Source organism: Chenopodium album, chromosome 22 (genome assembly GCF_948465745.1).
Source record: "Chenopodium album chromosome 22, dcCheAlbu1.1, whole genome shotgun sequence".
In the NCBI taxonomy this organism is placed as follows: Eukaryota; Viridiplantae; Streptophyta; class Magnoliopsida; order Caryophyllales; family Amaranthaceae; genus Chenopodium; species Chenopodium album.
The window spans coordinates 8,285,945-8,312,733 of record NC_137855.1 but is presented as its reverse complement, the minus strand read 5'-3'; the positions used below and the strand labels follow the sequence as shown (position 1 = coordinate 8,312,733).

The 26,789-nt window shown below is 31.8% G+C and overlaps 4 protein-coding genes across 4 annotated transcripts; 3 read left to right on the top strand and 1 right to left on the bottom strand.

Moving 5' to 3' along the window:
- The first annotated feature begins 241 nt into the window (after positions 1 to 241).
- LOC145605979 (uncharacterized) lies at positions 242 to 3,156 on the top strand. The gene is made up of 3 exons (XM_081662049.1): positions 242 to 396; positions 2,340 to 2,554; positions 2,635 to 3,156. Exons 1-3 carry the CDS (start codon positions 310 to 312, stop codon positions 2,924 to 2,926), a joined length of 594 nt encoding a protein of 197 aa, XP_081518175.1. The 5' UTR covers positions 242 to 309; the 3' UTR covers positions 2,927 to 3,156.
- A 13,497-nt stretch (positions 3,157 to 16,653) lies between these two features.
- On the top strand, positions 16,654 to 17,160 carry LOC145603869 (RING-H2 finger protein ATL39-like). The gene has a single exon (XM_081659843.1). It carries the CDS (start codon positions 16,654 to 16,656, stop codon positions 17,158 to 17,160), a length of 507 nt encoding a protein of 168 aa, XP_081515969.1.
- Positions 17,161 to 19,407: 2,247 nt separating this feature from the next.
- Positions 19,408 to 19,914, top strand: LOC145603868 (RING-H2 finger protein ATL39-like). The gene has a single exon (XM_081659842.1). It carries the CDS (start codon positions 19,408 to 19,410, stop codon positions 19,912 to 19,914), a length of 507 nt encoding a protein of 168 aa, XP_081515968.1.
- Positions 19,915 to 24,846: 4,932 nt separating this feature from the next.
- LOC145603867 (E3 ubiquitin-protein ligase ATL6-like) lies at positions 24,847 to 25,923 on the bottom strand. The gene has a single exon (XM_081659841.1). The coding sequence runs from the start codon at positions 25,921 to 25,923 to the stop codon at positions 24,847 to 24,849; it is 1,077 nt and encodes a 358-aa protein (XP_081515967.1).
- Positions 25,924 to 26,789: the final 866 nt, after the last annotated feature.

The following is a 26,789-nucleotide window of genomic DNA, read 5'->3' as shown; positions in this document are numbered from 1 at the left end:
AAAAGCATAAAGACAACAAAAACCCAGGCCACTTGGTCCTTGATTATATTATCAACCATATATTTTTTTTTTTTGACAAAGTCAACCATAGTTTTGTTGGATCTATTATTTCAAACAAAAATAAGCTAAGTCAAGTCAAATGAAGTCTACTCTAAAAGCATGGAGACAAAATACCCACTTGGTACTTGACTATTTAGTTTTGCTGGACCTTTTGTATTTAGAACGTAATCCTTAATTAAATCTTAAATGTTGGGCAATTGTGAAAAGTTTGTGATTGTGAAAAGTTTGAGAAATTAGAAAGAGCAAATTATGGGCAATTGTGAGGTTTATACAGTGCTTTTTATCGGCTTGTTAGCCGTTGGTTTTGCGATTGCGGCCCAGTGGACAAAGGTTAAGGTTAGTTCGTTTTCCTCATCCTCAGTCGGTAAAATGATAAAAACATCAGTTAGTAAATTATTTATCAAGAGTCCTTGGTTGTCAATTGATATAACAATAATAGCCAAGTAAAATTTATCAAACGTGTATCTAGATAATCAAACATTTCATTTATGTTCTTCATATTTATACTTCGAACTAATAAAAATGGATTTGAATGGAATTAGAGCCTATTTGTAGGGTGTTACTCCGTACTTGTATTCTGAGGTTACTTGTAAGTGTTACTTGTAGGATGTTACTAGTATTCTAGGGTTACTTGTCGTATGGATTACTTGTATATGTTATTTGTATTCTGAGTAACCCCTTTAAGTAACCCTATCAGTAATCCCTGACCAAAACCAGTAACACCCATACAAGTATCCCCAGAATACAAGTAACACTTATAAGTAACCCCTAATAAAACTGGTAACACCCTACAAGTAGACCCTGCCGCACCATGTGGTCAGCTGCATCCAAAAATTTGTGATTTTCGATTATTACCTTACTAGGTTAGGTCCCGTGCCATGCACAGTAATTTTTAAATTGTTTCATATTACTAGCTACGGGCAAGATATGATTTTTTTTTTAAAAAAAAAATATAACTTTCTCTACGTACACCCAGGTCTATAATCTATATAAATTATAAAAGGTGATTATTGGTCATTGACAAGACATGATTTTAAATACGCATTTGTTAATATGCATATATTTTGTATATATTTGATTTCACTAACATATTGCTTTGGTATCATTTATTAGTTGACCAAATCTATACTATATATTATAAGGCGTTTATAAAATTGTGTATGTGCCACGTGTTTCCTTTCTTACACCCGTATAATGCCACGTCATCATTCAACAACCTTTAGCATCATGCCACATCATCATCCAACAATGTTAATTAAAAATGCATACAAAGAGATTTGAACCCCAAACCTCATTGAATGGAAACCAAATGCTTTACCATCTAAGCTAGAATTAATTCATGCTTTATTAATCAAAATTTATATATAAATACATACATGTATTAGAATGTTGAATAAAAACCAAAAAATCCAAAATAAATTATTATTGTCATTGTATTCTAATTTACTCATGTTAAATAAATTAATAAGTCTTTTAAAGCTTCTAATATAAAAATGAAATTATTCAAAGTATCACCCGGGGCAAAGCCCGGGGTCACACACTAGTGAATTTCTTAAAATGTGGAACATTACAAATTAAGTTAAGAAGCTGTTTTTTTTTTCTTTAATTTAAAGATGCTACTTTTTTTTTTTTTTTTTTTTTGAAGGATACATCAAATCTTTTATTTTAAGTAATTTTTTTAATATTTGATATCCGAATTACTTTCTTGGAGCTTCTAATATATAATTAAATAAAAATAGTAAAAAATAAAAAATGTTTGACACAAATTCTTTAAAAATTCTATTTTTTTTTTTTTTTACTTATGTTTACATAGTTGACAATATATTGTGGAAATATACACAAAGCATTTTATAATCTTTTACATGTGTATAAATTTGTTATCTTTTATTCATGTATTGTATAAGCTTTCTTCAAAAAAAAAAAAAAAAAAAAAAAAAAATTGTATAAGATTTGTTTCCAAAATTCTTTTTTTTTTTTATAAAATAAAAAAAACTAAAGACACACTATAAATGACACGTGTAATTGCTGGTGTCTCTTTTTTAGAGTTATTATTGATATGTGCAACTTGAGACTGTTACATGTTATATTGAACCCTCATACTACACCGTTGTTGCCTCATTGGCATACTTTGGTGTCTTATTTTCTTTGTTTTGATCGGCTTTAGTGATGAGTTATATGTAAAAAAAAAAAAAAAATATATTCATATTTACACCTAGATATAATTTGTTCGGAATCTGGCCGTGGCCAATCAATCACTTAATTTGATTAATGTTATGCAGTCAAAAGAAGTGATCCTAGAGACAAATAATTATGGGGAAGTTACTCATTGTGAGTATCCGAGGCATCGAGATTGGCAATTCGCAGCAGCAGCAGCAACGCTCGCGTTTTTCAACATGAAGTTTATATCTATTATAAACACAATTGCATACAATAATTATATCAGTAGAACTGCCAAAGTTCCCGTCACTGCTATCACCCGTTTCGTTTTTTCCGGGTAATCTTTAATACTATGCTAGATTCTCGTTTCTTTAATTTAGTTGTCTAAATCTCGTCTTGTTGTCTACTAATAAATAGGTTGGCATCATATTCCGGGTTCAGTGTACTAGTTGCAGGTGCTATATTTAGCCGAAACCAAACGAATACAGATTCGCCGTTTAATTGCGAAGTGTTGAGGAACGGTTACTACATTTCGGGTATCGTTTTGTTGCTTAAGGCTTGTGTCTTAGGTATCTGGTCATATCGCTATATGTCCAACTATTCTGAGCAGGAAAGCACTAACCAGGCCGCGGTGGAGATAGGTAAGATAGCGCTGGAGAAAGGTAAGACAACGCTAGATATAGTAAGTCAGAGTGTCCATATTTTATGAGAATTGAGGAGTAGTGGTTTTAGATGCCTTTTGACATTAGGGGTGACCAAATTACTATCCAACTACTTAAACTATAAATTTTAGAATTTTCATGGCTTAAAATGTGTATCTAGTTATGTAGCAACCTTTTTATTACGATGTAATTAATTTGTTCGGAATCTTGCTATTTTATAAGTTTCATAGGATCTTACGTTTCTACCAATCCAATCATACTCCCTTCACCGATCTAATGTGAGATCTCAATCCTGACAATCTTGTATAGTTTTACTAATACTTTTTCAGTTTCTTTATTGTTAACACGTTTCCTTAGTTATGTTTATTTGAAAATGCACAAATTCAACCATTAATATCTTTAATTACCAATAAGCAAAAATTATGAAAAGTTGATATTTTAAAAGTTGAATTAATATCTTTAATTAATATTTATTGTGACGAACCTAACCAGATTGCAGATGAGTATATTTTATATTACGTGTAAAGCACAAAACATAGTCAAAGGAAAGTGTGTGAAAATTACCGTGCATGGCACGACACCTAGCCTAATTTATTTAATATATACATGCTTATTTAATATTTATATAATAATATATTTTTTTAAATAACAGCTAGGGCCAGTTATACAATAAGGAGATACCGAGGTGTTAATTCGAATGTCTGAATTAGGTTTGGTGATATAAAATTGGCCAGCTCATTTTAAATTTTCACCATGCTAGATTAGTTTATCCATACAAATTAAAATCTGAATTTGGTTTCTTTGGGGTAATTTTAAATTGCATCGATTGGCCTCTAGTATCTATTTTTTTATACCTCTAGTATCTAGATACATCTCAATAATGCACGTATTTAGGTAACAAAAAGAAGTGTGCTATGTGCCTATAAATATACTAATATATATACTATGTTAGGTTAAACCCCTTCTTCCTCAAATTCCAAAATCTATCATCCAAAGATCTCAATGGCAGATTCAAACCCTAACCTAAACACAAATTTCACATGGGCTAAGTGTTGTTTTGCACAAGTAGGCAAAATGACTTATATATATTTATAACTTTGATTATTTAATTAAATATTATTTAATAGTTAATTAAATATTAATCGAACAGTTAGCATTATTATAACTGCTCATTCTTATCCGTTCATGTAACTGTCAAAATTTAATCTGGTTGAATGAACGTTCATCCAATTTAGTGTAGACTCGAATAGTCATTTTATGTACCGAATGTCTGAATCTCCATTATATAAGATTGAGGATTATTCGTTTGGTATTATTGGATCCACAACAATGTTAACTTAAAAATTATTCGTCTGGTATATTGAATCAACCAAAATGGGCTAAGTGGCTGCGGTTGCCAATATTAAAGCGGTACAAAAAATTGTTCATCATCATGCATGATTACGGTGGGACATCGGCTGCGGTAGACACGTGCACTAATTGCGCTGCCATTGCATAGCTTAAGCGAATAAATAAAGCTCAAATAGATCTAACCATCAAATTAGACTAGTCAAAGCAAATATTTAATCTTTCAAAGTTTAGTTAATTTTATATTGCCAACAGTTTAAATTATTTAATAGTATAGGCTTCGTTAAATTCGCTTGATCCCCGTCAAAAAAAAAATTCGCTTGATCTAACCCAAATTTTATTGATCAGATTTTGATATTTAACCAAAATTTTAACTTTATATGTATACATATTAGTACATGATTACGAATCATATCCAAACCTGTTATTTCGGACTAAAAATGATGAGATTTTTGGACTAACTAATCTTTAAATAAAAATGTTTTGGACTGTCTAAAACCTAAAATCATTTTAGAAAAATTGGTTCAAAACTAAAATTTGGGCCCAAAAATCTCTCCAACCCGACATATTTCAGGTCAGACATCAAGTCTACATACTAGGATACCCCGTTATATAATATCACATAAGAATATGAGATATTAATAGATTCATAATATCGTGTATTTTGCTCTACTCTTTTTGAAATAAGCAAAACATATTTTTTTTAATAATTAGCAAAACATATTATTAACCATAATTATATCGCATTCATACAACTATACAAGTGCAACTATGAACTCTCTTCTAAATCTCCTGAATTTAATTCTATCAGCCATAATTATATTACAGTCATATACAAGTACAAATGTACAATTACGAATTCTCTTCGAAATCTCCTGGATTTGATTCTTATACTCCACTTATTACGTTCCCACTTGACATTATTAATTGTTGTACTATACGTAAATTATTTTAATTAGTCAATAGTCAACATTTTTGTGTGTATATATTTACGTGTGAAACCAACATAGCAAACTATATATAAACCTTCAATATTCATGCTTGTAGATTAATTCAAAACACTTCAACAGAAAAATAACGACCACAATATTTAGTTGCAAACTTCTAATTTTTTTTAGCTTCCTCTAGCTTTATCCCTTAAGCATGCAATTCTTAGCTTTGATTCTCGTTGCCGTAGAAATCATTATCTGCTTCTTAATCTATTTTGGTTGTGTCTACATTCGCCGGAGTCGGGAACAATGTAAGCGACGAGCAAACACCGATGATCCGAACAACGTCGGGTCCAATGGTCACACTTGTGGCACCAAGAACATTTTGGTGTTTGTCCCTTACTCCGCCGTTAAAACCTTTCTAGGGAAATCGACCGTGATGAGTTTGACATGTACAAATTGTCTTAGAGTAATAAAGGACGAAGATGAAACGCTGCGTTTGATTCCCACTTGTGGTCACGTGTACCATACCATGTGTTTGGTGGATCCTTGCTCGCCTTCGTGCCCATTTTGTCAGGTCCAACCCAAGTCGGATGGGCCTGACGCAAAACTCGAAGGTGGTGTAGGCGATGAGGTGTTGGAAATAAAGGTGGTAGAGGAGAAAATGATGAGGTTGTCGGAAGAAGTAACCAAGAAAATGATACTTCATGCAAAGTTGGTATTACCAACAGGGAAACTTTGTTCACCGGCTCAATTCTTAAGCTAAAAACACAATAATTTGTACATATTCTGAGGTGTGCTTGCAAAATGCATGCAAATTATCACCTGAAAATTCTTTAGTCATGTTACATTATTATTTGTTACTAATATAATTAATGATATATGCTTTTATGCTACTCCGTAATATATAACTGAAAAGCATTCAATTTGAAATTACTTTATTAGAAAATTATTAAACTTAACAGTAATTTCATGCTATAAACGAAGTATGTGGGGTAAATAATATTAGCATATCAATTAATTAATGATCAGCTTAATATAAGGAACATGCGAAGTAATATTGTATATAATGATAGATTGATAGCCAAGAGCTATTTCTTAGAAACTACATACCAAGCTCAACATGCTTTAAGATTGGTACGGACGGTGTTGCACCATATATATAACAAGAAAATAATTTTTCTTATTGTACAAAAGTACACAACTATGGCACATGCAAGATCAGTTAGGAACTATACTACAAAAACAAGGAATGACTCGCAAAGTCACAATAATGATTTTATAATGGTGCGTAGTCTATTAAGTGATTGCACCTCTTCTTAAATTCATGAAATACAAAATATATAGCTCTTACAAAACAACATATATATCAAGTTCAAAAATCAACATGTACCCTTGGTGTTGGGCTAATAGTGAGCACAACTGCACAAGTACACAATTATATGCACTCGCGAGCTTGATGTTGTAATTGTGGTTTAATTTGTCAATCTAACCTCTTATCGAATTACTAGATTTTTTAAACTAAAGTCCACATAATATTGGACTTTTCCTAGCTACTATAGTATTAGATGACCATTTCAAGCCGTTTAATTCGAATAAGTTTGTTGCATTACATATGCTTGAACTCTTCAAAACCAAATTTCCAAGCATCTTCAATACTTGTAATGTTAGTGTGCTATTTGGTTTGAATCACAACAAATTAAGGAGGTGTTATGTATCTATTATATTGTATATCTCCAATATACGAAGTACATATTATGGCTCCATTTATATTGACTAGAAAACATTTTCATAAGAAATGATTTTCTCAATTTTCATTATTATTTGGGTTTTTTTTTTAAATTTTTTTTAATTTTTTATTTTAATTTTTATTTTTTTGGAAAGGTCTTTATTATTTGGGCAGTAAAGGGACAGAAAATAATGTTCAAGGAGGTAGGTGGAAAGAAGTTCGTCCAATTATAAAAAAATGTTTTCTATCTAAAAAGGAATGTATCTTACGGAGTATGTTCCAAGGTCAATAACAGATCATTTCGGATTGATATGGCCTTATAGAGAACAAGTGAAGCCATGATGGTAGGATCTGTTTTCGTGTGAAACAATATTATAGAAAATAGACTTTATAGAGAAGCTAGACAATGAAAACGATTAAATTTATTCAATAAATCCAAGCATTGAAATTATAAATACTTTATAAGGCCATTAGTGGGTTCAGATTCGTTTTCTTGATAGGCCGTTTTTTGTTTTCAAATTTTGAATGGGCCGGGCTGGACAGAGCTGGGCTTTAAAATCCTTAATCCAGCTTGGCCCATATAAAAATAGCCTTGGTCCAGCCCAGCCTGGCCGATTTTATTTAAGCCCAGATCAGCCCGGATCTGGCTCATTGAACAGGTCTAATTATAGTCAATACTTTGACTTTTATCCGTAAATTGGAGACTGAAATTTACCTTGGGTGATTGGGCTGAAGTCACTCGTACAAGAGAGCATGGTAACTGGTCTCGGCCTCTTGGGGATGTGTCCAAGGAAACCAATGTAAGAGTGTTTGTAGATACCTTGTGAGGTACCAATTTAAGGTATTTATACTTTTAGGGACTTGGGCCCTATTCATGTGCTAACTAGGATGGTATGGGGCAAATGGGATTTCAAGTGGACTTGGCAGTTGATTGGACTTAGATTTAGGGTGTGTTCAATTCACTTGATTTTCACTAATTTAAATTGAACTTAGAGCATTCCCATTAGTGAGGAGAATTTTGCTCATGAGCAAAATTCATGAGCAAAATTGCATTATTTGCTTTCCCACCAATGAGCATTACAAAATATGCTCATGAGCATATTGAAATTTGCTCATCCTATGAGCAAAACTGATAGTGAACAGTGATAGCGTGGGGCCCACAGCAAGCACTAAACGTCAATTTTTTTTTACTTTTCGCACCCTCAAAACGACGAGTTTTGGGGTTTGGTCTGAACAACCATCCTCCAAAACGCGTCGTTTTGAAGGCAGCAAAGCAAAAAAAAAATTACATTTATCGGCTGACAGGGCGCGTCAGTCCAGCCAATAGAAAGCTGACACGCGTCCCTGTCAGCCTGTTCCTCCAATCAAAAAATTCAACCGTTTAGCAACGGTAATTAAATCAAAACGGTAATTTGGCCGTTTTATAATTATTAAAAAAAAAAAAAAAAATTCACCAACGGTTATATTTTTTTTTCCCCTACAAATAGAGATCCATTTTGACATATTTTGGTATAATTTCAAAAATCACAAAAACACCCAATATTACACTTAATCACATTTCTAGTGATATTTATGTTATAATTTCTAATATAAAGTTGAGAAAGGTTATTTTTTTTTTTTGGTTTATTATTTTTAATTACAGTTTTTAGTACTTTAATTTTTTTCAAAACGTTATTAATGATATTTTAAGTAGCAATATTTTTTTTTGTTTAAAAAATCCAAAAAACTCTTTATTATTTTCACTCCCAAGTTTAGTTTGATTCAATTTTCATTTTCTAATATTACTGTTTATTTTTTAGTATAACTACTTTTTTTCTCAACAAAAAAAAAAAAAATTATTTAATTACTTTTTGTAGCACTAGAAATTATTTAAAACGTTATTAACGTTATTCCATTTTAATTTAGGTTTGCCTCTTAAGTAATTATTGTTTTTTGTTATACAATATAATGGATCCAAACAACCCTAATTACAATCAACTTGCTCAACATTTTTCTGATTTAGGTGATGATTTCATTAGTAGTCCAAATTTTCAATTATTCCTAGGAAGATTAGGCAACCCTTCTTCTCAAAATTCCGTTCATCAACCAACACCTCCTCAGATTCCCAACAATGAAAACACTTTTTTTGAGCAACAAACTCCTCCCGTTACCGAAGGGAGCAACTCTGAGTACGATCTCAGCCAAGAAGAAGCTGTTCCGGAGACACCACAGTACCCTCCACCACCTCCAAGGATTCCGACCAATCAACCACTTGCCAAAGCGAGTCGCATTTGGTCGGTTGCTGAGGATGAAGCTCTAATTGGGTTCTATCTAGCACTAAGTGATGATGCGCTTCGTGGTACGAGCCAAAAGGCATCCGAACTATGGCGAAAAGTTCATGCAGCTTACTGTAAACTACAAGCTGAGAAACCGCATATTCTCCCGCCAAGACCTTTGAAGAGTTTGGAGACACATATGGCTCTATTAATGAGTAAAAAAAATAAATTTGTCGTAAGATTACAATTTAATAGAGTATTAATCGTACGTTTAAAATCTAGGTTCGTTATTGGTTTGTAGTATAAAATGTATTCGTACGCTAATTAAATTTTATGTTGTATTACATTTATAATTAATTAGCGATTAAATTTCAATATTGGTATAATTAGCGATTAAATTTCAATAATTAATTAGCGATTAAATAAAAGTATAATTGTAATTAGTACCCATAAATATTAATTTAACCAAAACATATTAAATATTAATAGGGTGATGTGTAAGAGAGAGAGATATTGGTGGGGTATGTGAAAAAGTAGGAGAGAGATTGATGAGCATTTTTTTTTTGCTCACTAGTGGGATAGATTTTGCTCACTAAAAATGCTCATGAGCAAATTTAGTTGGGAAGAGAGAGAAAGTGGGTAGAGAGAGAATGAGGAGAATTTTTTTTGCTCACTAGTGAGAATGGTCTTATATGAATTTAATTGAACTTATCTGAATTTGATTGAACTTATATTAAGTTCTTAACTTACTTAAATTAATCTGAACTTATAAAACTTAGTTTTGTTGTAATTTAAATTGGTAACTCTTATCTGAACTTATTTTCCCTAAACTAAACTTATTAGATCTGAAATAAGGGAAAATATGGTAAACCGAATGAACACTTAGGCATGGAGAGGGTCCTTTGAAAGCATTGGGTTGAGGCCTTTGCCCTTTGTGGCTAAATTGGACTTTGGAGCATAAAATGGACCAGCCCAAATAAAGCTTATTTGGACACAAAACAGATCTATTTGCAATTAAATCCACAGGCCATCATATCATGCATGGTAGCGTAGTATGACGGGGTGACCAACAAACCTGAATGAAGTTTCTATGAGTGGTATTAGCGGAGTTGAAATGTAAGGAATCAATCTTCAGGGCTCAAACAGTCAAACCTCAAATATACATGCTGATGGGATGCCAGAGAAATATGCATGTATTTTGTACAACAAAAGCAACCAAATTGCCAATGATTAAAGGATAAATAAGTTATTTATATAATCTACGATTTACTCTAATAAATAATTTTTTAAAAAATGCAATGATTAATTTTTTTATGTATAAAATTTTTTTGCCACCACAGTTGTAAAATAATACTCGTATAGTCGTATGTAGTAGACTACTTAAAGTTGACACCTAAAAAAAAAATTGATAAACACGTTAAAAAAATTAATTTAAAAACAAGTTAAAAATCAGGTGTCAGTTACACGATGACTTAGGCTGTTTCAAACAGACCTTTCTTTCATCACCACAATTACGATTACGACACGAAAACTACAATTATTTGATTTATATCACCCCAAAAATAACCCAATTATTTATCAATCAAAATCAATCAAAAAAAAAAAAAAAAAAAAAAAAACCCCAAAAATCTGGTATAACTCACCTCTAAATCTCAACTTCATTTTCCCAAAATTAATACACCTCCACCTAAACCCACTATCATCAATCAATCCAATAATTCAAATCTCAACAAATAAATCATAAATCAAATCAATTCAAATTATGCAATCTTCACCATTTTTATACTGGATCACTTTCTCTCTCCTCCTTGCAATGGCAACCTCAATTCTCGCTCTCCTCTTTTTCTTCCTTCTCACACGGTGTTGTTTCAAGCGCCGTGTCGGTGTCGGCGTCGGCGTCGACACGGCCGTGCAAGAGGATCCCTTTTCCGGCGGTCCACGTGGCGTTGATCCGTCGGTAATCGAGAGTTTTCCGACGTTTACTTACTCGACTCCGGCGGAAGGGAAGAAGGTTTGCCGAGGAATGAATGTTTGCGTTATTTGTTTAGCGGTGTTTAAGGGAGGTGAAACGCTGCGTTTTATGCCTAGGTGTCGACACGTGTTTCATTCTGCTTGTGTTGATTCGTGGCTTAAGACGCATTCCACGTGTCCTTGTTGTCGGGCTTGTCTTGTTAATGGGCCTAATGGGTCGGGTTGGTTTTTCTCCAGGCTTTTCTGGCCTAATTCATAAGGTTTGTTTGTGTATATATATTTCATGAATTATAATAATGGAAGTTTTAGGGAATGTATATTACGGTCCAAAATAAGTGTTTATTTTTGTTTTTGTCCCTTTTTATTTAATGGGATAATTGATTGGTAATTAGAATTAAGTTAAGTTTTTAATATTTTTTACAGGAATAATATGGCTGGTCAAGGTTTGATTGTCTGCTTTTCTAGAGGGGCCATTTTATTTTTATTTATTTATGGAGTATTTCGAAAGAAAATTTAATAAGATGAAAAATGATACTCCAATTCATTATAACAATGTGTAATTTACTAATTTTCATTTGTTCAAAGTATTTATTTTATTATACGAGTAGTATATAATTTAAGTGTAACTTGAAATGAAGTAACTATCATCATACATCCAAATGCATACTTCGTAGTTCTTACAAAACATGTGGTTATTTTTCATTTAGGAGAGTTCTAAATATGCACACAAAAATTAAGTATAGTTGTAAAGTGTGCAAGATACATGCTAATGGATAGTCGACATCAAATTATTTATGAATGTACCAATTTTGATAGAAGGTGTAACTATACATAAGGATCTTACACGTCAAAAAATGAAACTAGAGTAATAGAGACGTTTATTGCATGTCAAATATGGTGATGTTTTGTTTTCTACTTGCAAAGACATTGTTATTTTCAACTCAAACTTATTTTAATTTTATTAGTTGAGCATTAGCTCTAGGACTTGGAGTCTTGGAACGCTTTAATAAGATGGTATCATTTCTAGATTTATTTAAATTTGACTAAGAAGCAATTGAGTTAATGTTTTATTTGAGTCTAGCTAGTTAATTTTCAATCATACCATTATTTAGTGTATGATTATAGACACTATTAGTATCACCTCTGTTTTCCTAAGCGTTTTTCACTACTTCAATACTTCTTAGGGTTTGTTCTCATTTATTGAACTGAACTGATTGAAGCTGAGCTAAACAGAGCTAAAATGAATATTTTATAAGAGAGGGAAATTGGGAGCTGAACTGAACTGATTGGAGCTGAACTGAACTGAACTGAAATTAAGTAAATGTGAATAGGCCCTTAGAGTTGGCTAATACATGTTAATGTACAAGTTTGACCTCTGATTAATTAATAAAAAATTTTAATTAAATTTATTTAAGTACACAAAAAATGGCATTAAAGTCTATTGTGAGTTCAAGATCAGTAATTAACATAGTTCTTACGTTCATTCTCTAATTAACTTTCTACTCAACGTATACGGGGCAAATATGACGGAGTAATAGACCAAATGGAAGGACTAAAAAATAAAATCAAACTATAAAACTAAGACGTATTTGTATTGGTTTCCAATCCCTTACGCTTTGTTTGGATAGGAAATAAGGAAGGAAAGGAAGGGGAGGGAAAGAGGAGGAAGGGAAGGGAAAGAAAGGGAGGGGGAGTGAGCTACATTTTCCCTCCAAATCTCTCCAAATTTGGAGGGATTATTATGCTTACTAAAGGGAGAGAGAAAATGGATCCCTTCCTCTCCTTTCCCTTCCTTCCCCCATTCCTTTTCCCATACAAGAGAGTTTGTCCCCCTCCCTTTCTCTTCCCTTCTCTTCCTTCCAATTCCCTCTGTCCAAACAAAGTGTTAAAGATGGTTGAAGAATAAGCCCACGAAGTCGATAATCAAAAGGGAGTTTACAATGCAATGATGAGGAGATTAACAATGACAGCATTGTGAAGTCAAATACAATGTCAATTCAAATCACTCGTTTTCTAAGCATTCTGTCATTTGCTGTGTTCCCCATGTCATGCTCGTATATTCTTTTGGGTGTTTGGTAACAGGTTACCATCACCTCATCAATATCAGATCTTCTTTTTATACTCTTTGATATTAACTCAACCCATTATTGAATTATTGTTGTTCCAACTTTCTACTGATTTATTAAGAATATCGCAGTTTCATTTTTTTTTAAAATAATTTGTTCTTAAATATTTTTTTAATAATTAATCTTTTGTTACCTTCCCTATTTCGTATGTATTACTCCCTCCGTTTTTATTATATGCATCAGTGATCACTTTGACAATTGCACTATTTACACACCATGGTTGACTCAATTTTTTTACCTCTGAAAAATGAATAAATGTTATTATATTATATATCATTAGATTCGTCATAATGTCTAGTTTCATAATATAATTTTGTTATAATTTTTACTAATACACAATTAAAGATATTTATGGTTAAAGTAGCGTCTCGGCAAATGTGCCGGTCAAACTGATGCATATAAAAAAACAGATTACATATTTGTATACTTCATCTGCTCTTATACGGAGATTTTTTATTTTTTATTATTCTTTATTATTTTTTTTTAAAAAAAAGGAAATGCTAACGCTATTACTTATTACTTTATCAATTCTTATAATATTGTAAGAGTCTGCTCTGTTCAACTTATTTTCACTTATTTCAAGTGTAATAAGGGCATGTTCTCTTACGTTGAAATTCAGTTCAGTTCAGCTCAGCTCAGTTCAGCTCCTAATTTCCTTCTCTTATAAAATATTCATTTCAGTTCAGTTCAGTTCAGTCAATGAAAACGAGCCCTAAGTACGTATAAGTTCAGTTCTGGAAAAATAAGTTCTGATAAGGGCTATATAAGTACAAATTACAACTAAAATGACTTTTTATATGGAAGGTCTAGTAAGTTTAGACAAGTTCAAATAAATGAAAGTCGAGTGAATAGAACACAACCTAACATGGTTTAAAAATTAATCTTATATTACATAGATAATATAACTATCAAAAGAATTGTGCCCATTTAATTCTCCAAATAAAATTGTTTATCTACGGGTATAATCATCTTTTCAAGTACTATTGGAGGGGTACATGTGTCTTTTTATTTACTAGTTGATGGGTACATGTGTAATTTCCTCACCAAACAGTAAATGCAAGTTGCAAACAGTAATTGGTCAGCTCATCAAAAGTACAGAATAAATGACCACACTTTTTCAATATATTTACAATATTTCCATCAGATTAGCAAAAAATCGTTTATCAGATAAACTTGTACTTGCCACTATTAAAACTAATAAAAATTAATATAATATTAATTAAAATATATATCGAGAATAATATAGCAGGATCTCACATATATGAACAATTTATTTATTTATTTACTTATTTATTTATTTTAATATTTTACTAACCATTACATTTGGTTCATCAGTAATTTTAGATGAAGAGGACAAATAATCTTTTTTGGTGTTTTAAACTATTGGATCCGGCTTCACTCAAACCGCTAGAAAAGGCTCGCATATTCTTAGGTGCACACTCATGCACCTAGAAATAGGTGTAACAACAGCACAATATGAACATTAGTTTTTCAGAAACTGAACATAGGTATAAAAAATATGAACATTAGCTTTTCAGAAAGTGAACATAGGCATAAAAATGTGTGATTTTCGATTTCTTATGTGGTGCTTTGTGATTAACTTCGATTGATTAGGTTATACTACCTTCGTTAACATTTAGTTGCGACTTTGGGGTATTATTTGAGAGACATAAAAATATTCCAAAGTTGCAACTAAATGTTAACGGAGGTAGTATATGATTTTCTTAATTCTAACGAATTGAATTTTATCTAATTTTCTACATTTTTTTATTTGAACATAATCATGCAAAATATAAACATATGCATAGGTTCCCATAAATGTGAACATTAGCTTTTCAGAAAGTGAACATAGGCATAAAAAATATGAACTTATGCATTTCAGAAAGTGAACATAACATTTCAAAATATGAACGTAAGCATTAGTTTTTTTAATGTAATATAAGCATTCCAAAGGTGAACATATACGTAAAAAAATATGAACATAAACATTTAAGAAAGAAAACATATGCATAAACAGATTTAATTAATATATCATGAACAACACTACATATTTACATTATGAATATTTGAAATTATATATGAACATATAAAATATTATCATGAATATAATGCATTTAATTATGAACATAAAATTTAAAGAAATAAAAAATAATATGATTATGAAACATATGCATTATAAGTATTAAATGTTCATTTTTTTTATGTGTTCATTTTTTATTATTAAATGTTCATTTTTTTTCATGTTCATACTTTTTTACTAAAAGTTCATATTTGTTTACTAAATGTTCATTTTGTAGAGCATAGTGTTAATTTTTTTTACATTGTTGCACCTATCTAAAGTGCACAAGGGTGCACCTTAGACTAATTGGAAAAGGCTTATCAAATATTTGGGCTTTGTAAGAGAGCAACATGCATTTGTGACTTGTGAGTTTTGGGACCTTTTTTAACCCTTTTACAAATGGGTTGTTTATTTGTTTAGAATGCTTAAAGAATACTCTGTAATACCCCCATGATTGCTTTAAAGGATTTGATATACTCTTTATATCAAAAAGATGCATCTTACTTTTAGGGAGTTCATATGTTAAGATACTCCATAGTTAAGCGTGCTTGGCTGGGAGTAGTCTTGGGATGGTTAACCTCAAGGGAAGTTTTCTCGGGATGCGCATGAGTGAGGACCAAATGCGCCGGAAGGACTTGTGTTGGTTTGTGGGGATAGTTATTGGCCCTCGATGCACATTTCGTGACAATAAGCCCCTCCCTAATTTGTTTGAGGTCATGGTGTTACAAATGGTATCAGAGCAACCCTGCAACTGCGTGCTGATCGTGGATAATTAATCCTATGAGTGAGGACAAGAATTATATTCATAGATATATAAATGCTGTAAAAATCAAACCAGTAAAAGAAAATCCAACAAAATCTAAAGTGATTCGAAAAACCACAAATCTGAATATAATCCACATGGATAATAACCTACCATGATCTAAATTCTACTCCGTATATGATTTAATCCCATAAAACTGACCTAAGTCCATATTGTATACTCGATTAGACAGATCTAGATTGAAATAAGCAATTTTATAAATAAAGTTATGTGTTGACAAATATGTTTAAAAAAAATGGCAAAACTATTTAAAAAAATGAGAGTAAATAATAAGTAGACTTTGCATCCAAATAATTTAAAATAATGAATGAAAGAAACAGCAAACAACCAGGTACATGTACTCTATAAATTTATATACTATATAAATTAAAAAAATAACGGTCAATAAATAAAATAATTGAAGATTTAGCTAAGAGAGGCAAAAGAAAAATCTAGTGGAATCACCTAAACCGTCAATAATCACAACAACATATTAAAAAGTAAGAAAATATTGTAAAGAAATCAGAAAAGTGAGGCCAAAGAAAACCTTCAAAAAATGATGAATACACCGATCGTATCTTATGTTATGAACATAATCTTCTACATTGTATTGATTGTCCTAATAATCCTCTGGATGCTGTCTATTGTTTGCCGTCGCTATAGAGCGTCGGCTCGCAATAGACAAGTCGTCGGTCCAACAATTGTCGCGCCACCAACAACAACGTATGAGCTGCCTCGTGGTCTAGAGAGCACGGTCATCGATACCTTTCCTAAATTCTCCTACTCGGCGAGCTCGGGTAATCACGGTCTAGGGGTGAAGAGAGAGTTGAAGGTGACTAGTGAATGTGCGGTTTGTTTAGGTGCGTTTGAGGAGGAGGAGATGCTACGTTTGTTGCCTAAGTGTGAACATGTTTTCCATGCTGATTGTGTCGATACTTGGTTGCGGATGCACGCTACGTGTCCGTCTTGCCGGGCTGTTCTCTCGCCGGAAAACCCTCAGGCTGGCATGGAGCCTACGCCGGTAGAAGTTGTGATCAATGTCAACGATGGTAGAGGACGATAATGGGTTGACTTTTAGTAAGAAGATCAATTTATTATAATGAGGTTAATTTTGTAAATTGTTATTTACCGTGGTAAATTACAGCCCACGGTCATTGTATTTTATTAACTACAGGTCTAAAACTGCGTGGCAGGTGTAGTACAATAGGTTCGAGGATCAAATAGATAATTTGATTTTAAGACCATATGATTTTTATTTTGATGAGGTAATTTTGATGTAGGAACTTTCAGAAATGTTTTTTGTAAATATAATCGTAAAATACTTATATTTTTACATAATGTGTCAATTTTATCATCTTTAACTTGATTACATTTTATACCATAATCTATAGTACTATATAAAGAGAAAAAACCTTTTGGTTGATAATTTTTGCTTTTTTTAAAATAATCCAAAAAATAAAAAAAAAAAAAAAAAAAATATCCTATCATAATTAATAGCTACCCCTCTCATTTTTGTATTTGAAGAAAAACTACCATCCTTTAAAAAAAAAGAAAAAATAAACCACCATTTAACAAAAAAATCCATCTGAAAAAAAAAAAACAAAGAATATATATATATATATATATATATATATATATATATATATATATATATATATATATATATATAAATGAGATTTTTTTGCCATGTAGAATTATTAATTTTAGTAGTAGCCAATTAAATAAAAGATAATTAAATATTTTATAATTAAATAATTCAAATACCACGTAAGTAAAATTGGTGAATGAGATTTTTAAATTTAAATTAATTAAATATAAAATATTATCTTTTGATAATAGAAATTTTATTTAAATATATAACCAATTTTAGCACATAAATTATATATATAAAAAAAAAGTTAGTTTAAAAAATTCAAACAAACCGTGTATTGCACGGGATTCATCTAATTTATCTTGATAGATTACTTATATGCACACGCATGAATTTTCGTGCGTCTCAATGTATATATATATAAAAAAAATTAAAATTATGTAAATATTGTTTCAAGATTAATCTCAATGTAAATTTTTGATTAAATTAACTTTGTATAATTCTTAGTAAACTATAATTTCAAATATTAACTGTCAATTATACTGATCAAACTATTGCAATAATAATCAATTACTTGTAGAACAAATACTCCATATTTTATTAATGTTGTTAACTGATACAGAACTAGCCATATTTATTATATTGGCTTGTTGATAAATAAGCCCATCAAGGATCACCTAGTCGAAAGGAGATTTGGCTTTAGCCTATATGGAAAAACTTACATCCATCAACGGATAATTGCTTACAAATACTCAATCGTCCTTATTTGTTTGCTTCATAGTCCAAGCAATATGTGCTTTACTCCCTCTGGTTTTTTAAAGTGTTATTATTCTAACTGATTTTTATAATTATATTGGTTAGAGTTTTAAATTGACAAATGCGTTGGTTAATGTATAACACTTAATAATAACCATAGGGAGTATAAACTAATTAAGGTTTATAACAAAGCTTTGCAAGTGGTTGGAAGTATACAAGTGGGTAAATGGTGGTAGAGTGATGATGACAATGTTACGATATAAAAATCAGAAATAAAACAATTTTTAAGGGACAACCCAAAATTCCGTGATGTAATATGGGACAAATAAACAAGAGCTTTGACAAATGGAGTCGTGTTGAAGCCCAAATTATGCTCATCTTATATTATAGTTGTGTACTCAAGCCTAGAAAAATCTCATCTTTTTCCTTCAATTCATTAACCCTACTTTAGGCATCAGAAGTGTTCTTGAATTGACCCCAAGGCTAAACTACATGATATCTGGTGGTGGTTCAATCTTAATTAATTCTTCCTTACAACAAAAAAGTCAACCTCATTTCGTATTTATATGTTTCAAACCCTTATAACGATCAAATTGATAATTATATATACTTCGTTTACTCTTTCTCTAAATTTCCACTAGAATTATTTTTATCATTGAATGAATCCAATCTTAATAAAGTACTACATAGACTTTTGCACGTAAAAACCAGAAAGAAATAGGCAACCAGAAAAAGTACACAATATATGCACATAATAACTATATTATGAGTCCGTCAAAATTTCCAACTAGACTATATTATAAGTTCAATTAACAATTTACAAGGGTATTGAAGAAATAATTAAGGGAATACAACGAAACATTCTAAGATGATCAACTAACCACCATTTATAGCAATAAATTTAAGTGATCAACTAAAAACCAATGTTGTTGAGAAAAGTAAGGCTAAAGATAAAGTTGCAAAATGGACAGACCACCAATTGTAAGTTTTATTATGAGTGTTATCTTCTACATTATTTTGTGTTCATTAATAATCGTTTGGGCATTCTCCGTTATATGCCGGCGTTATAGAGAGACGAATTTCCTTAGACAAGTCGTACGACAATCCATTGTTGTGTCCCAAACAAGCTCTCATGAGCTGCCTCGAGGCCTCGAGAACTCAATCATTGATACCTTCCCTAAGTTCTCCTACTCGGCGAGGTTTGATCAAGATGAAGGATTGAAGTCGCTGATGATGAAGACAACGGGTGAATGTGCAATGTGTTTAGGTACATTTGAGGAGAAGGAAATGATACGTTTGTTGCCTAAGTGTGGACATGTTTTTCATGCTGATTGTGTTGATACTTGGCTACGAATGCACGTTACGTGTCCTTTTTGTCGGGCTATTCTCTTGCCGGACCACCCTCTTATCGGTGTTGGGAACACGCAGGTGGAAGTTGTGATCAATGCCAACGATGGTAGAGGACGATAATTGGCTGTGCCATTACTAAGAAATGCAATAACTACTGAGGTTATAGCCAAAACTAAGTACATGGTATATTGGTATGTGTAAATTAGGTAGATTTGAGGTACGAATTTGAGTTTTACTATTTGTAGATATTTTGTATTCAAATTAGGAATGGTAGTGGGTAGGATCTGGGAAGTGTCTAGCTATACCCGAATCTAAAGCGGAATTTTTTTTATCCATACTCGTTCCCTATCAATACCCTTAATTATTAGGGTCTAAAATTTTTAAACCCTTACCCGGACCCTATAGGTTTGACCGTTTGAGTAGGGTCCAGAAACCAATTTGGCTCTTTTACTTATTATTTTCCCTAAATGTTAATCGTTTATTTTTTGGTGTACAATAATTGAATCTAGCGTGAAAATATAAAACTTATAGATGAGAATATGTGATTAATTTGACATATTGTATTTGTCAAAAGAAATTTTTTTTGATATATTGTAAAACAATCTACATTCAAAAAAAAAAAAAAAAAAAAAAAAAAAAAAAAAAAAGGTAATAGGTTCTATGGTTTTTTTTATTTGATTTTAATGCTTTAATAAATGTTTTTTTTAATGCTTTAATAAATGTTAGGTGGTTTATAACTTCTCTATGAATGATGGTAAATTTATTAATGATATTTCTTTCTGAATGGTAGTCTATGCTAATTGGTTGTGTTATTTTTTTATTTGAATGTGTTTACATTAGATTATTCAATTGTCGGTTAGTATGTGGCCGGTGGTGCCCTACTAACGTAAAAATCCTGACTCAACTACTGCTTTTGATGATGTATGTAAGGTATTTAGATATAATATAATTGATTAATATAATATTATACTATTTGTAGTTTTATTAGAAATTAGAAAGATTAGCAAGTAACTATATATAATTAAGGATATTTTGTGAAAAACTACCTATTAAATTCCAGATTTTGTGAAAAACTACCCTAAAAACAAAATGTTGTAATTAACTACCTTATAAAGCATAAAATGTTGTAATTGACTACCTTCCACCAGAATGACACATCCGACCTTTATTTCCCGACGTTGACCATGTCACGTGACCCTTTAATGACTTAATTCCCCCTTTTCCCTCCAAAATTTTCCACTTCACACCAATTCAACCCATATAATTTTCAAAGGGGTTGCAAATAAGTAGTATAAAATATGATTAATCGTATTGTTAAAGAAAATAGTTGGTGTAAAACGGGAAAATGTGGGGGAAAGGGGGAAATTAAGTCATTATAGGGTCACAAGACCTTCACGTGACATGGTCAACGGCGAAAAATAAAATTCAAATGTGTAATTCCGGTGGGAGGTAGTCAATTACAACATTTTATACTTTATAAGGTAGTTAATTACAACATTTTGTTTTTAGGGTAGTTTTTCGCAAAATTCAAAGTTTAAAAGGTAGTTTTCACAAAAAAAATTATGATTAAATCAAATACAGTACAATACATAATGTAATTATTTATTGTAACTATTATAATTATTTATTGTTGTGCTAACTTAAATTATGATGGGTGTTAAGCTGGTAATGCTCGTGGTATTTTTTGGACATTACCCCATTGTCCCCAAACGTGCCTTAATTATTTTTGCTGTACTTTCTTTTTAGTGTATCACTTCTATTTTGGTCCATCATACAAGTACATAGCTCTAGAGACTACTATTTTCCTCTCACAAATATTTTGGACCTACCTTTATTCTCTCATGAACTTTAATACAACCAAAAATTAATAAAGTGTGAACATACACCTATGGAGCAACAAGAAGGGGACGAAAGGAGTACAAGGACATGCGTAGTAATTATGCCTCATATATTTAAGGTTGAGAACTGTGCATGTATCAATATTATTCTATTATACGAAGTATTTAGAATTTAAATTTTCATGTATTAGTATCTTATTATGTTTAAGATTTAAGATTATTATTACAAATAAAGTATGTACGTATATTTTAAATATACATAAGGTATGTACGTATATATTAAATTAAAATTCTTAGAAATCTAGAAATTATACTTGTAATTTATTTTTTAGATATATATTTTGTTTTCATATTTTTTAAATTGAAATAAAATGCTCATAAATGGTAAAAACATATGACAAATGGATCTTATATTAAAACGTTTTTATATACAAATTTAATAATGCAAAAATTGTTGTTGCCTGTATGACGCGACACTAGGTGAAAACATATAATGTCATGTGTCTATGTTCTATGACCTGGATGTGGGACTTTATTAGCTAGTGATATGATATTATGACATCAATGTGATACTAATCTACTATTACAATATCCTACCATGCTATACCATGATATTTTTCCATAAATGAACATTTTTTTATATCAAATAATCATATCACATATATTGACCTGCTGTCAAAATTATTTTGCATCAGTTGAACAACAACCAAATATCACCATAACCTATAGAAGATAATTCATTTTACTTCTATCAAGAAAATGAATAAATCATCTGAAATGGTTTTTTCCTTCTTTATCATCTTCTACGTTTTCTTGTGTATCCTCTCAGCCCTACTAATTTACGCCATTATGTATCGTTATTATCGAATTTACCATGGTCATCCCAACCTTTCTACGAGGCCCACTATCTCCCATGAACCACAACGAGGCCTTGAGGCTTCTGTCATTGATGATAACTTCCCAAAGTTCGCCTATTTGAATAGGTCCGTGGATATAGATATAAATATAGATATAGATATAGATATGAGTACGAAAATGAGAATGACAGGAGAGTGTGTAGTATGTTTGGGGTTGTTTGAGGAAAATGAAATGTTGCGTTTGTTGCCCAAGTGTGGCCATGTGTTCCATGTAGATTGCATTGATACTTGGTTGCGTTCCCATCGCACTTGTCCCTTTTGTCGAGCTAATCTAGTCGTGGCCGGCGATGGTCCTCCCCGAGATATGCCTACTAGAGCTGAAGTAGTTTCAATTGATGGCAATTATCACCAAAGAAGATTGGGTATGGTGGCAATAACACCAATTGCACCATGGTTCTAACATGTGTGCTTCTTCAAAAAATCAGGTATAAGCCTTAGCTTGCTTTAGGGATTGAGTATGCTTGTTATTTGTTAAGACTCAATTTGATCATTTAGTAATTCATTGAAGGTTTGATGAATACATTGAAAGTTATCATCAAGAGCAAATTGATTGATAAGATCATATCTCTATAATAGTGTAGCTAGCAAGGTTAATCTTAATTACCATATGTGTGGATACTACATCTAAGCACATATAAAGTAAGATAAATATTCTATGTGACGGCATAAAGTCCTTTTAATTAATTCTTCCTTTTATCTTTTTTAATTATTATTATTCAGTATATATTAAATAAGCTAGTAGATCGCGAGTTATTTAAATTAAGAAAAAAAATTTGAATATCTATTAAGAGAGAGTTAGACCTTGTCTGATTTGATGTAACCAAATGTTTTTATGAAAAATGACTTTCTTAATTTTTTTTTGTTTGGTTAGATAAAATCCCAACATTCCTTATGATGATTATGTTAACTAAGTCCAAATCATTTTGGGACTAAGGCTTTATTGTTTTTGTTGTTGCTGTGTTATAGTGAAAATCCCAATTCGCATAGAATCATAGGTATGACACGAGATGATAAATTACATTTGTCCATCAAGAATTTTTCTGGCCTAAATGTAAGCCTTTTGCATAATTTCATATCCTTCCAAGGTTGGAATGGATCATCACCTGCTTATAGAGAACGACATTGATAATAACCTCCAATCCTCATCAATCTTTGCCACCCAAACAAAGACGGTTTCGATCTTATCATTCTGCGACTGCTTCCCATTGTCTTCTCCAACTTCTAAACGGCATTGTTTGTGACTTGTGATCCCTCGTACAATGAAATGACAAGTACATCAAATTGCTAGACTTCCTAACTTTGTTCCTTCGTTATATAAAACATGAAGAATTATCGGTTCAATTTTTATACAATGATTTGACGAATGACTTCGATGAGACATAACATGGACATACATAAAATAAACATCTAATTGTTGAAGAACTTAGGAAAATTTGCGAGGAAGGTCCTTTTAAGTGGTCGACCTTGTGAGAAAGGTCCTTTTGTAAAAAAGATGGCATAAAAGGTCCTTATATCATGTTTGGGTTGTGAGGAGGGTCCTTTGACCATTTTCCGGCGTTGACTTTTCTATTTTCCGGCCAAAAAAAGCCACGTGTAAAGCATGTGACTTATTAAGTTCCCTTTTTTCCCTATTTTCTCTCATTGTGGGGAGGATTAGCCTTGAATTACTTTGAATAACCTTCAATTTTAATTTATGGGATTACAATTGAAGTTTTTGTGTTAATTGTTTTCAGAAATTAGGGTTTAATAGGGGAAAACAAGGGTTAAGAGGAGGGAGAAAAAAGAGAACCTAGATGTGGCTTTTTTTGGCCGGAAAATAAAAAAGTCAACGCCAGAAAATGGTCAAAAGACACTCCTCACAACCCAAACATAATATAAGGACCTTTTGTGCCACTTTTTTTTTTTTTATAAAAGGGCCTTTCTCACAAGGTCGACCACTTAAAAGGATCTTCCTCGCAAATTTTCCAACAACTTATATACTCTATATACTTGTATACTCTATTCTTTGGTCTTGTTAGTTCTATTCCATACAAACAAAGATGAAAATTTTGATTCTCTCTTTTATTTTTTAAGATAGTTTTCATAATGTTTTTTTGAATAATTCAACCACCAGAATATCAAAATTAACATACTCCGTATACATCATACATATAAACAAAGAAGTGTACTTCTTTTTTTTTGGTAAGCAAGAATTAGAATTTACATGGCATACCAACAATGTATATGGACTAATGGAGTACCCTTTAAGCCAAGATAAAACCAATTAAGATCCATCTAGCTCAAAATTATTTGTTAGCTTAGACAGGCAATTGATTCAACTCGGCTTGTATATCATTACACAAAGAAACTTCACGACTTGTACTTACATTCTCTACTAGACTAGAACAACCACCCAAAGAGCTACCTTGGCTTCGAGTTGGTCTACTGGCCTCACCATCAACAGACTTCAAAGACCGGGCTGGAGTTAAAAAATGCGGTGTCAACGGAAACCCCCACTGACCGGACCGGCTAGCTCGACCTCGAAGACTACCAAACAACCCTCTTGTACTATTTCTCTTTTGCAACTTTCCACTCATAATTTGTTTCCTTACTTCATCCGGTAACCTTAGGGTAAATCTTTCCGTATTCTCCAACTGTTTTACCTCCACGTGTCCAGTCGATAACGATCTTACCAATTTACTAAACCATCTTGGCCGTCCAAATGATAGGCTCCTCATCATCGTACGGCTCCTCCTTATTCGTCCATGTAAAGGCGGCCGCTCCATCGAATTATTCTCTTCATTATTCTGATGGTTGCTACTCTCTCTTACTTCATCCACCTGTAAAACGACGTCGTTTACTAGAGATTGTTCTAGAACGACGTCGTTATCAACTTTTTCAGCAAGGTTACAACGACAAACGGGACATGTAGTGTGACCTACAAGCCATGCATCAATACATTCAGGATGAAACACATGGTCACACCTAGGTATCAAACGTAAAGTGTCGTCGTCCTCAAACTCCATAAGACATACGGCGCATTCAAGCGCCTCTTTCCCTATCTTCGCGGCCTTAACAGCCGCGTAGTCTAAAACCGGGAAGCCCTCGATGACTTCCACGTCTAGCCCACGCGATCGCCTCAACGAGCTAGACCGTGTGACCACATTGTTGTCCGTGGACGTGTCGGTGGTACAATATCGGATTAAAAACCCGAAAATTGCAATAAAAAAGAAAACAGCCACAAGGTTAATAATAATGGAGAAAATGGATGGATGGGAATTATGTCCATCATAGGGCGAGTCCGAGTTAGAATCGGGCTCGCCCATCTGAGCTCGAGTAGGTTGATGACTCAAGAGGAGTAACAAAAGGATGGAGGAAAGAGTAATGATAGTCATTCCGAAGTAGAGAACTTCAGAAATTTAGGAGAATTTACATCTAAGAAGAGAAAATGAAGACAAAGAGGAGGAAATAGAGGTAGGAATTTAGCAAGGGGTAAGCTAATACGAGTAATTTTGGTGTTATAATAATTAGAGATAGTGAAACAAGATTACTTAGTCAAGAGAAAGCTAAGGTATCATAATTTTGATCGTGCCAACATAGAATATGAGTAATCCTGTCATTTTAGTATGGTCGGCCTAAGTATAATTGAGAATTAGTAAATAATTTGATTCTCTTAAAACATGAATTGATATTGTCAAGAATTGACTACATGAATATTACTAGTACATGTGTACATAACCATATAGAAATTAGAAAATATCATAATATATATATTTAACTGCTATATGATGCAACCAAGCAATTACCTATAAATTAATTAAACAATTTTATTAAATTTTGCAATAACCAACCAATGGTTTTCAAAAAAAAAAAAAAAATTAAACAATTTTATTAAAAAAATATTGTTTAAGTAATTAAATTTCCAAAATTCCCCTTATTTTCCAAAATTACTTAATACAAACGACATTACACGTATTATATGTTGATGTAAATTACGAAATTCTTATATCATTACTAAGGATTTAAGGTTGGAGGTTACAATTAACAAATTGCTATGTATATTGTTTGCATTAACGCGGTAATTTAACGTCATTGTACCTAGAGTATAACTTTTTCTTAAAATCAATTTTTGTTTACTTTATGTAACAATTACAATGCGTCAAAAAAAAATTAACAATTACGAAGTACTAATGACGTAGGTTACAATATTAATTCAACTTGACCTATAATTTTTTGGAAATGTAAATTATGTTATTAAACT